The sequence below is a fragment of the Otolemur garnettii genome, unplaced genomic scaffold (genome assembly GCF_000181295.1).
Source record: "Otolemur garnettii isolate 467f Iridium unplaced genomic scaffold, OtoGar3 scaffold00082, whole genome shotgun sequence".
NCBI classification, from domain to species: Eukaryota; Metazoa; Chordata; class Mammalia; order Primates; family Galagidae; genus Otolemur; species Otolemur garnettii.
The window spans coordinates 8234849-8247346 of record NW_003852477.1 but is presented as its reverse complement, the minus strand read 5'-3'; the positions used below and the strand labels follow the sequence as shown (position 1 = coordinate 8247346).

At 40.5% G+C, this 12498-nt stretch overlaps 1 protein-coding gene across 1 annotated transcript in view; it reads left to right on the top strand.

Moving 5' to 3' along the window:
- The window catches only part of SETD2 (SET domain containing 2), a 151723-nt gene that overhangs the window by 32550 nt on the left and 106675 nt on the right, over nucleotides 1–12498 (top strand). The window contains 2 exon segments of the mRNA XM_023515926.1: nucleotides 4983–4998; nucleotides 7922–12282. Of these exon segments, the coding sequence (XP_023371694.1) occupies nucleotides 4983–4998; nucleotides 7922–12282 (4377 nt within the window).

Here is a 12498-nt window from a genome sequence, read left to right as displayed (position 1 = left end):
TTGTTGTTGTTGTTGCAGTTATCATTGTTGTTTTAACTGTCCTAGGCTAGATTTGAACCCACCAGCCTTGGTGTATGTGGCCGGCGCCTTACCCACTGAGCTGTTGGCGCCACCTATTTGTTGTCTTCTTGTATTAGTTATTTGGTATACCTCTGTGTCATGTTACTTCAAGTAAGTATAAAATTACTGATGGGGTAGAAACTGAACTAACATCTTGCCTTTACAGTCCTAGCACTGCTCTGGATCCTTAAATAATTATTGAACAAATAGCCTTGTGATTGATATGAGAACTGAAACTTAAGTGTTGCCTTTCTGAATGATGTCACTGAGCAATTCATCAGCATGCTTCTGTGCCACTGGGATATATTCTAATGAAGTTTTCAGATTTGTCTTAAGCCAAGTTCATTCTTTGCAGTTTGCTATGATATCCGTTCTCACCAAAATTTAGAAGGATTTACTCAGTTTCTTTCTTTCTTTCTTTTCTTTTCTTTCTTTCTTTCTTTATTTTGAGACAGAGCCTCAAGCTATCGCCCTGGGTGAAGTGCTATGACATCACAGCTCACAGCAACCTCCAACTCCTGGGCTCAAGCGAGTCTCTTGCCTCTGCCTCCCAAGTAGTTGGGACTACAAGCACCCACCACAATGCCCAACTATTTTTTGGTTGCAGCCATCATTGTTATTTGATGGGCCCCGGGCTGGATTCAAACCCACCAGCTTAGGTGTATGTGGCTAGCGCCTTAGCTGCTGAGCCACAGGCGCCAAACCCTTTTATTTATTTACTTTTTGAGACAATCTTATTTTGTTGCCCTTGGTAGAGTGCTATGGCGTCAGAGCTCACAGCAACCTCATACTCTTGGGCTCAAGCAATTCTCTTGCCTCAACCTCCTGAGAAGCTGGGACTACAAATGCCTTCTACAATGCCTGGCTATTTTTTTTGTTGCAGTTGTCATTGTTGTTTAGCAGGCCCGGACTGGGTTTGAACTCACCAGCCTCGGTGTATGTGACTGACACACTACCCACTGAACTATGGGCGCTGTCCAAAACTTAACCATATCTTCACTTACCTGTATCCTCTACTCTTGAGATCACCTCCTCTTCAACCTATTTAGTGATTCCATACTTTTTCTGTGATTTAAACATCTTTTCTGTTCACCAGCTCTGTTTTTAATGAGAGAAGGAAGTAAGATGTGAAATGGCTTGTATGATATGATTACTATATTTAAAAAGGAAAACAAAGGCCTGTTTAAGTAAAAACTATATACCTATACGTGCAAGAGTTAGAAGGGCTTTATAGATGAAGATGTTAAGAATAGTTGTCTCTGGGTTGGGCATGGTGGCTCACGCCTGTAATCCTAGGCTGAGCCAGGTGGATTACCTGAACTCACAAGTTTGAGACCAGCCTGAGCAAGTGCGAGACCCTGTTGCTAAAAAAGTAAAGAGCTGGGTGTTGTGGCAGATGCTTGTAGTCCCAGCTACTCAGGAGGCTGAGACAAGAAAATTTGCTTGAGCCTAAGAGTTTGAGGTTGCTGTGACACCATGGCTTTACTCAGGGTGACAGACTCTGTCTCAAAAGAAAAACAAACAAAAAATCAATAACAGCAATAGTTGTCTCTGAATGGGTTGGATTATGGACCATGGACCTTTCTCTTTCTTCTTTTTGCATTTTTTTTTGCAGTTTTTGGCCGGGGCCGGGTTTGAACCTGCCACCTCCAGTATATGGGGCTGGTGCCCTACTCCTTTGAGCCACAGGCCCCGCCCAAGTTATTGTTACTATTTTGAGAGTCTTGCTAGTCTGTCCCCCTGGGTAGCATACAGTGGTATCATCATAGCTTACTGCAACCTCAAACTCCTGGGCTTAGGTAGTCCTCCTGCCTTAGACTCCCAAGTAGCTGAGAATAGGTGTGCTCTGTGACACGTCTGATTTTTTTGTTTTTAGTAAAGTTGGGATCTTGCTCTTGCTCAGGCTGGTCTGGTACTCCTGAGCTCAAGAGATCCTCCTGCCTTGGCCTCCCAGAGTGTTAGGTTTGTGGACATGAGCCACCACTACCAGCCAGCATTAAATGCTTTTAATGATGGGAAAAAATAGATATTTTCTTCCATAGTTTCTGAATGTGCTTATATTTTTTCATAAACATTTTATTTTTCTTTTTAAAGAGATAAGGTCTTGCTTTGTCACCCAGGTTAGTGTGATCATAGTTCATTCTAATCTTGAGCTCATGGGTTCAAGTGATCCTCCTGCATCAGCCTTCTGAGTAGCTAGGGCTGTAGGTCCACACCACCACTCTTAGCTGACTTTTAAACTTTCTTCATACAATCAGGGTCTTGCTGTGTTTCACAAGTTGGTCTCAAAACTCCTGGCCTCAAGTGATCTTCCCAACTTGGCTTCCCAAAGTGCTGGGATTGCAGGTTTGAGTTAGCATGCCTTGATGTAACATTTCAGTTTATTATTAAATTCTGAGAAATGCTTTGCCATTTCTGTTAAGCAATTATTTGAGTTTTGAGATATGTCTTCATCACTCCCCCTTCCAGTCCCACAAATTTATAATATTTCTCTAGCTGATTTTCATCATAGTTTGTCAGGATTATTTTTTTCATCTGTCTGTCTAAAATAGAACTGCTGAGGCTTAGGAAAGGATTCTTCTGGTCATCTTAGTATTTCTAGCACTTTGTGTTTGTGGGTACAGTGTAGACAAGCATGTACTTAGACATTTCCTGGCACTCTTCTGTTTCTTAAAAATTTCTCAATTATTATTTTTTAAAACTATCAAGGACAGTAGTAAGGGGGGAAAGAATAGAATAAGGAGTTGACTGTGAACAGTCACATGAGATAACTCACTACCTTTGGACCAGCCTCTCATTAATTTAAATCAAATGTTGTATGCCGTAGGTTCTAATATGCCATAGGCTATACATATAAGACATAATTATTTTATGAACTACTAAGGAAGGAAAAAAATTCTGTTGATTAAACCATGATGTTGGCCAAGGCAAGTGGATTGCCCTGAGCTCACAGGTTCGAGACCAGCCAGAGCAAAAGCAAGACGCTGTCTATAAAAGTAGCCGGGCATTGTGGCAGGCACCTGTGGTCCCAGCTACTTGCAAAGCTGAAGCAAGAGAATTGCTTGAGCCCAAGAGTTGGAATTTGCTGTGAGCTGTGACACCATAACACTCTACTGAGGGTGACAAAGTGAGACTCTGTCCCTGAAAAAAAAAATTAAACTGTGATGTCCTTGATAGCATGAAGCACCCTGTGAAGTGATTCTATGTAGGGAAATGTAGAGTTGTTCTAACATATCTGTGAGCTTTTCATTGATTTTTGGAGTAGAAAAAAGGGTTAAGCTTAGTGCTGTTTCAGATCTCATTCAGGTATTGCCAACTTTTTTTCCTCTCATTACTTGGTTTTGTATGGTTACCAGACATTGGTGAATGGACTGATATATGATGAAGTCAGGCTTATATTGTGGGGGAAGAATTTTGTATATTTCTTTTCATGGACATTTAAATTAGATTTTTGTATTCCTTGCCATATAGCCTAAAAGAGTGACTTGCCTAAAATACAAACCTGGCTCTTATGCCCCTTTGTAGTTTACTTACCTTTCTCCAAGTAGATTGTCCCTAGTATGCCTTGGTACACTGGTGTGTACCAGACTTTTGGTTTTTGATTTAGTCAGGATGCTGTGTGTTTACTTCTGTTAGAACATAACTCAGCCACACACTGTGATACGGTGCACCGTAATGTGGAATAGAGTCTTATATTCAGCAAAGGGAATGGATACCAAAAAGATTGAGAACCATTGATCAGTAAGACGAAATATGATTCTCCTTATGAGAAGCCTGGCTACTCCTTCCTGATTCACCTAATTGTTGGCTTCTTCCTCCCTAAACATTATGATCAAGTAATATTGAACCATTTATAGTTTTCTCATATATATTCTGTGGGTTTTTTAAATATTTATTTATTTTTGTGAGACATTGTCTCTCTTAGTCACCCTGTTGAGTGCTATGGTGCCACAGCAACCTCCAGCTCTTGGGCTTAGGTGATTCTCTTGCCTCAGTCTCCTGAGTATCTGGAACTACAGGCACCTGCCACAATGCCTGGGTTTTTTTTTTTTTTTTTTTTTTTAAACACAAAGCCTCAAGCTGTTGCCCTGGGTAGAGTGCTGTGGCATCACAGCGCATAGCAACCTCGATCTCCTGGACTCAAGAAATTCTCCTGCCTCCACTTTCCAAGTGGCTGGGACTACAGGCGCCTGCCACAATGCCGGGCTATTTTTTGGTTGCAGCCATTGTTGTTTGGAGGGCCCGGGCTGGATTCAAACCTGCCAGCTCAGGTGTATGTGGCTGGTGCCTTAGCCGCTTGAGCCATGTCCCTGAGCCACAGCTATTTTTCTGTTGTAGTTTGGCCAGGGCTGGGTTTGAACCTGCCACCGTCGGTATATGGGGCCAGTGCCCTACCCACTGAGCCACAGGCGCTGCCTCATATTCTGTGTTTTAATCTCTGTGCCTTTGCCTGGGATCTAGATATTCTTCAGTCCTCTCTGTAGGAAGAAATTGTTTGCATTTCTGTCTTCCCATTAAACTAAGTTGCTTATTGTACTCTTTGCTGCTATACCATATATATTTCTATCATTATATTTACTCCATTATATTGGAATTACTTTTGTAGCAGATTTTTATATATATATTTTTTTCTTTTCCTTTTTTTAAGCAAATTTATATTTTGTAACTTTCAGGAAACTGTAAACTTCTTCAGGGCAGAGATTCTGCTTTATTCTCCTTTGGTCTTTAATACTTAGCATAGTACATGGCACTATCTTCAGTAAATATTTGTTAAACTAAATGTAATTGAGGCTATGAAGGAATGAGCAGTGCATATAGACTGCGAGTATCCTAAGTTCTAATAAAAAATAACTCTCATTTCAATGATTTTTAAGTATTTTTTATTTCTTTTTTTGCATGTTTTCTTGGCTGAATGGAAATAGAGAAGAAGAAAATGAGGTAAGTATATTTTAACTTGTTCAGTGAAACTTGTTCAATTTTGCCAATGGGATTGACCTCTAAATACATTTTAGCGATTGGGTAAAAGCTAAAAACATTAAAAATTCAGCTGTCATTTTCTTTTTCTTTTTTCTTTTTAGTTTTTATTTTATTTTATTTTATTTTGAGACAGAGCCTCAAGCTGTCACCCTGGGTAGAGTGCTGTGGCATCACAGCTCACAGCAACCTCCAACTCCTAGACTTAATGGATTCTCTTGCCTCAGCCTCCCAAGTAGCTGGACTACACGTGCCCGCCACAATGCCCAGCTATTTTTTGGTTGTAGTTGTAATTGTTGTTTGGTGGCCCTGGGCTGGATTTGAACCTACCAGCTTAGGTGTATGTGGCTGGTGCCTTAGTCTCTTGAGCTACAGGCGCCGATCCTCAGCTGTCATTTTCAACGTGAAATGAAGTAATTGTTTTTTCTTTGTTTTGTTTTTGGAGCTATACTAATTTATCCCAGTGAGAGGTGATGTGTATCTCCACACTTGATCTTAGCCAAAAGGCTGAGAAGCGATGGTGATGTGTATCTCAAAAAAGGTTTTTAGGCTTGGCGCCTGTGGCTCAAGTGGCTAAGGCACCAGCCACATACACCTAAGGTGGTGGGTTCGAATCCAGCCCAGGCACACACCAAACAACAATGACGGCTGCAACCAAAAAATAGCCAGGCGTTGTGGTGGGGGCCTGTGGTCCCCGCTACTTGGGAGGCTGAGGCAGGAGACTCGCTTGAGCCCAGGAGTTGGAGGTTGCTGTGAGCTGTGATGCCATGGGACTCTACCCAGGGGGACAGCTTGAGGCTCTGTCTCAAAAAAAAAGTTTTTTAAACTTGAGAGTTTCAAGAACTTTAAAAAAGGTGGAGATGAGCCATGCGCAGTGGTGTAGGCCTGTAATCCCAGCCCTTGGGAGGCCAAAATGGTGGATTGCCTGAAGCAGAGCAAGACCTTGTCTCTAAAAAATAGCCAGGTGTTGTGGTAGGCTCCTCTAGTCCCAGCTTCTTGGGAGGCTGAGGCAAGAGGATTGCTTGAACCCAAGAGTTTGAGGTTGCTATGAGCTAAGACGCTATAGCACTCTACCAAGAGTGACCACATGAGACTCTGTCTTAAAAAAAAGAAAAAGAAAAAGAAAAGGTGGCGGCAGCTTTAGTGACAGCTTTTACTTATTCTTACCTATTGAGTTTCCATGTGAGATTTACTTCAAAAAGTAGATTGTTTCTTAAGAGTAATTGGAAACCATTGCTCTGTGATAATGCATGTGAAAACATTTACTTTACCACTTGAATGGTTACTCTGTAATTTTGAAAGTTGATTTCAGATTTTACTATATTGAAGAGGAATATTATTCTCTTCTGTAGCTTAAGTTAATCAAAGAACATCAGTTAGAAAAATTTTGCCAGTAGCAAGTATACCATCTTTAATTTAGGCTTGAGTTAATTCCTGTTGATTTTTATAATGTTCTTTCCATAACCTAGGTTAGGCCTTTAACTTCTAAGGCCTATCATTTCCTTAGGTGATTGGGCAAATAATGGAGGGAGAAGTCTCCTTGGATATATACTTTGCAATTGTGTTGTTCATACAGTAGTATCAGAGGATAGTCAGTCTTACCTGCACATGTGAGGCCCAGGCAGAAACAGGACCGTGTGCCAGGGTAAAAATAATTTCCAGGAATGCAGAAAGCTGGTTCTCATTTGGTTACTTAATCTGTAAATAATTGAGGTAGGAGGGTTCTCTATACTGGTGATTTCCCAAATCTGGGAGAATTGCCTGTTAGGCTTGTATCAAAATAAAACAAAATTGCCTGAAACAAATTTTCTTGCCTCACCTTAGAGCTCAGTAGTTTAAATACTCCCTTTAGTGTGGATCATAGACCAGTATTTTTATTATATACACAGCTCATTCTATGTGATGCCAGGAGACCACCAGTTTTTGTTTGGTTTTTGGGTTCAGTGGTGTCATGGTAGCTCACTGCAACTTCTAACTCCTGGGCTTAAGTGATCCTCCTGCCTCAGCCTATTGAGTAGCTGGGACTCCAGGTGTGCACTACTGTGCCTGGCTAATTTTTTTCTGTGTCTTGCTCTTGTTCAGGCTGGTCTTGAACTCCTGAGATCCTCTCACCTTGGCCTCCTAGAGTGCTAGGATTCTCAGGCATAAGCCACCTCGCTTGGCCAAGACTACTCGTTTCAAGGACCTCTGATGCTCTCTGATTGAACATAAAAACAAACTCCTATGAGTACTCAAATGTATTGCTCTTCATATATGTATCAGTTAAATACATAATAGGCTTTAAAAAATTATTTTTAAAAAATGTTACCTGGAGTCCTAGCTACTTGGGAGACTGCGGCAAGAGAATCACGTAAGCCTAAGAGTTTGAGGTTGTTGTGAGCTGTGACACCATGGCACTCTACTGAGGGCAACATAGACTGTCTCAAAACATCAACAACGAAAAACGTTACCTGGAAAATAGTTAAATAGCTGGGCATTGTGGCAGGCGCCTGTAGTCCCAGCTGCTTGGGAGGCTGAGGCAAGAGAATTCCTTGAGCCCAGGAGTTTGAGGTTGCTGTGAAGTATGACACCACACTGCTCTACCAAGGGGGACAAAGTGAGACTCTGTCTAAAAAAAAGAGAGAGAAAAGAAGAATGGAGAAATATGACTAGGGAAGCTGGGTGTAGATACTTAGGAATTTATTATACTATTCTCTATACTATTGGCAGTGTTTGAAAATTTCCATAATAAAGTTTTAAAACAATTCTTGAGTAGCTTGATAAAATTCAAATTATTTGTTATTTAAAAGGGCTTTTCATTGCTCTGACTAGTAAACATTTTAAACTGTGGTGCTAGCCATTTGAAAGTAACTATTTTAGTTGTAATTGTTGTTTTGTTTATTTATAGGCAAAGATTGAAAATGTGCAGAAAACGGGTTTCATCAAAGGATCAGTGTTCAAAGGTGTTGCTTCTAGTCGATTTTTGCCCAGAGGCACTAAGACAAAGGTTAACTTGGAAGAACAAGGACGACAGAAGGTATCATTCAGCTTCAGTCTTACAAAGAAAACTTTGCAGAATAGGTTTCTGACTGCACTTGGCAATGAAAAGCAAAATGATACCCCAGGTGTACCTCTCCAAGTAGACTCAACTCCTAAAATAAAAATGGACATTGGCGATACCTTATCTACTACAGAAGAATCTTCCCCACCAAAATCAAGGGTAGAATTAGGCAAAATTCATTTTAAGAAACATCTGCTTCATGTAACAGCCAGGCCACTGCTGGCTACTACCACAGCAGTAGCTTCTCCACCTTCTACAGCAGTGCAGTTACCAGCAGCCATAGCAGAATCAACAACTGTAGACTCACCACCCTCTTCTCCACCGCCACCACCTCCACCTCCCCAAGGCACAACACCCTCACCACCAGCACCAGTAACAGAGCCACCGGCCTTGTCACACACATCAATAACAGTTCCAGTGACAGCGCCGGTACCGTTACCAGTAGATGTAGCTGTTAGACCTCTGAAAGAACCACCAGTTACCAGTATACCAGAATCTTTAGAGGTGGATACTAAGGACACTGTATCTAATAGTTCAGAAGAACACATAGCTCAAAATTTGAATGAGCAAGCAGATATTCTGTTGCAAAAGGAAGATTCCCATATTGGGAAGGAAGAAGAAATTCCCGATAGTTCTAAGACTAGTCTGAGCTCTAAAAAAACAGGTTCTAAGAAGAGATCCTTACAGTCTGAAAGCACCTTCCTTGGTTCAGAATCTGATGAAGATTCTGTACGGACTTCTTCAAGTCAAAGATCACATGATATAAAATTTTCAGCAAGTATTGAAAAAGAACGAGATTTTAAAAAGAGCTCAGCATCTATAAAAAGTGAGGATTTAGGGAAATCTTCACGATCTAAAACAGAGAGAGATGATAAATATTTTAGCTACTCAAAACTTGAAAGAGATACTCGGTATGTGTCTTCCCGATGTAGATCAGACAGAGAGCGAAAGCGAAGCAGATCTCGTTCCAGGTCTGACAGAGGTTCTAGGAATAGTTTACCCTATTCTCGGTCAGAACGATCTCATTATTACGACTCTGATCGTCGATACCATAGGAGTTCCCCTTATCGAGAAAGGACACGATATTCTCGGCCATATACAGATAGCAGGGCCCGTGAGAGTTCTGACTCTGAAGAAGAGTATAAGAAGACATACTCAAGGCGCACTTCATCTCATTCCTCCTCTTACAGAGACCTAAGGACATCATCATCTTACTCTAAATCTGATCGGGACTGTAAAACTGAGACCTCTTACTTAGAGATGGAGAGAAGAGGAAAATATTCTTCAAAACTAGAAAGAGAATCCAAAAGGACTTCAGAAAATGAAGCAATGAAAAGATGTTGTTCTCCCCCTAATGAACTGGGATTCCGACGGGGGTCATCATATTCCAAGCATGATAATAGTGCTTCCCGTTATAAATCTACCCCTTCAAAACCTATACCCAAGTCTGATAAATTTAAAAGTTCTTTCTGTTGTACAGAATTAAGTGAGATCAAACAGTCTCATTCTTCCAGTTTACAGACTCCTTGTTCAAAAGGTAGTGAGTTAAGAATGATTAATAAAATTCCTGAAAGAGAAAAGACAGGGTCTCCCTCTCCATCAAGTCAATTAAATGATTCACCTACTTTTAAAAAGCTAGATGAATCATCTGTTTTAAAGTCTGAATTTATAGGACGTGATAGCCATGATAGTATTAAGGAATTAGACTCTTTATCTAAAGTGAAGAATGATCAGTTAAGAAGTTTTTGTCCCACAGAATTAAATGTAAATGGATCTCCTGGGGCAGAATCTGATTTGGCGACATTTTGCACTTCTAAAACTGATGCTGTTTTGACAACTTCCGATGATAGTGTGACTGGCTCAGAGTTATCTCCTTTGGTCAAAACAGGCAGGCTTTCTTCAAGTCGATTTCAGAATAGATGCAAAGAAAAATACTTGGATGATACTTGCATGCAGCACAGTAAATTGGAAAGCCCATTTAGGGAAATAGAACCTTTGGTGTCACCACACCCAGATAAACTCATGTCTTTGCCATTAAGGACTGTAGATTGTTCCAAAACAGTAATTAAAGAACCAGTTGATATGAGAGTTTCTTGTTGCAAAACCAAAGATGCAGAAACATACTGTACTTCAAATGACAACAACCCTGCTTTGTGTTATTCTGAAGCTGAAAATATTGAGCCTTCCATTATGAAGATTTCTTCAAATAGCTTTATGAATGTGCATTTGGAATCAAAACCAGTTGTATGTGATAATAGGAACTTGACAGAGCATTCAAAATTTGCATGTGAAGAATATAAGCAGAGTGTTGGAAGCAGTAGTTTAACCACTGTTAATCATTTTGATGATTTATACCAGCCTCTTGGGTGTTCAGTTATTGCTTCGTCTCTTCAGAGTCTTCCATCAGTAATGAAGGTGGACAGGTTAACTCTCTTGCAATGTGGAGAAAACACACCTCCAGTTCTGGATGCAGTGCTGAAGAGTAAAAAAAGCACAGAGTTTTTGAAGCATGCAGGGAAGGAAACAATAATAGAAGTAGCTAGTGGCCTTCTTCCTGATTCAGGAAAGGGATTTGCTAGCTGGGAGAACAGGCATAATAATGGATTATCTGGGAAATGTTTGCAAGAGGCTCAAGAAGAAGGGAATTCCATGTTGCCTGATAGAAGAGGAAGAACAGAAATCTGTTTATATGAAGAAGGAGAAAGAGGACATGCACATACTTCTGATGACTCAGAAGTTGTATTTTCTTCTTGTGATTTGAATTTAACCACGGAAGACAGTGACAGTGTAACTTATACCTTAAAATGTGACAGTAGTGGTCATGCCCCAGAAATTGTGTCTACTGTCCATGAAGACTATTCTGGTTCTTCTGAAAGTTCAAGTGATGAGAGTGATTCGGAAGATACAGATTCTGATGACAGCAGTATTCCGAGAAACCGTCTCCAGTCGGTTGTGGTTGTGCCAAAGAATTCTACTTTGCCTATGGAAGAAACAAGTCCTTGTTCTTCTCGGAGCAGTCAGAGTTATAGACACTATTCCGACCACTGGGAAGATGAGAGATTGGAGCCAAGGAAACATTCATATGAGGAAAAATTTGAGAGTATAGCAAGTAAAGCCTGTCTTCAGACTGAGAAATTCTTCCTTCATAAAGGAACAGAGAAGAATTCAGAAATTTCTTTTACACAGTCCAGTAGAAAACAAGTAGATAACCACCTACCAGAAATTTCTCATCCTCAGAGTGATGGGGTTGATAGTACAAGCCATACAGATGTGAAGTCTGACCCTCTAGGACACCCAAACTCAGAAGAAACAATAAAAGCCAAAATATCTTCTAGAGAGCAAGAAGAGCTGCCAGTTTATTCTTCTGATGATTTTGAAGATGTACCAAATAAGTCTTGGCAGCAAACCACTTTCATTAACAGGCCAGATAGTAGACTGGGAAAAACAGAGTTGGGTTTTTCTTCATCTTCCGACATCTCCCGTATGGATGGCTTGCACTCATCAGAAGAACTTAGAAACCTAGGGTGGGACTTTGCTCAACAAGAAAAGCCTACTACCACGTATCAGCAACCTGACAGCAGCTATGGAGCTTGTGGTGGACACAAGTATCAGCAAAGTGCAGAACACTATGGTGGGACACGAAATTACTGGCAAGGCAATGGCTACTGGGATCCAAGATCAGCAGGTAGATCTCCTGGAACTGGAGTTATGTATGATCGAATTCAAGGACAGGTACCAGATTCCCTAACAGATGACCGTGAAGAGGAGGAGAATTGGGATCAACGGGGTGGATCCCACTTTTCAAGTCAGTCCAATAAATTTCATCTTTCCCTTCAGAAGGACAAAGGGTCAGTGCAAGCACCTGAAATAAGCAGCAATTCCATTAAGGACTCTTTAACGATGAATGAAAAGAAAGATTTTTTGAAAAACTTAGACAAAAATGATATCAAAGATAGAGGGCCTCCTAAAAAAAGGAGACAGGAATTGGAGAGTGATTCTGAAAGTGATGGTGAACTTCAGGACAGAAAGAAAGTTAGAATGGAGATAGATGAGGGAGGGACATCAGTGCTCCCAGGCTCAGCACTGATTGGGCCTTCCTGTGTCATGGATGACTTCAGGGACCCACAGCGATGGAAAGAATGTGCCAAGCAGGGGAAGATGCCTTGCTACTTTGATCTTATTGAAGAAAATGTTTATTTAACAGAAAGGTAAGCCTACTATTAATACTTGTTGACAAATTTTAACCTTATTATTTAAAAAGATTAGCTTTTTACAATTCATACTTTATCAGCTTAATCATATGAAATAGAGTTGTATGATAAAATATAAATCAAAAACTCTAGAAAGTGTTTTTATTTAGATTTTATTTTTTATTTAGATTTGATAGTATAGATTCCTTCTCCCAATATGTTTTTCTTCCTTGG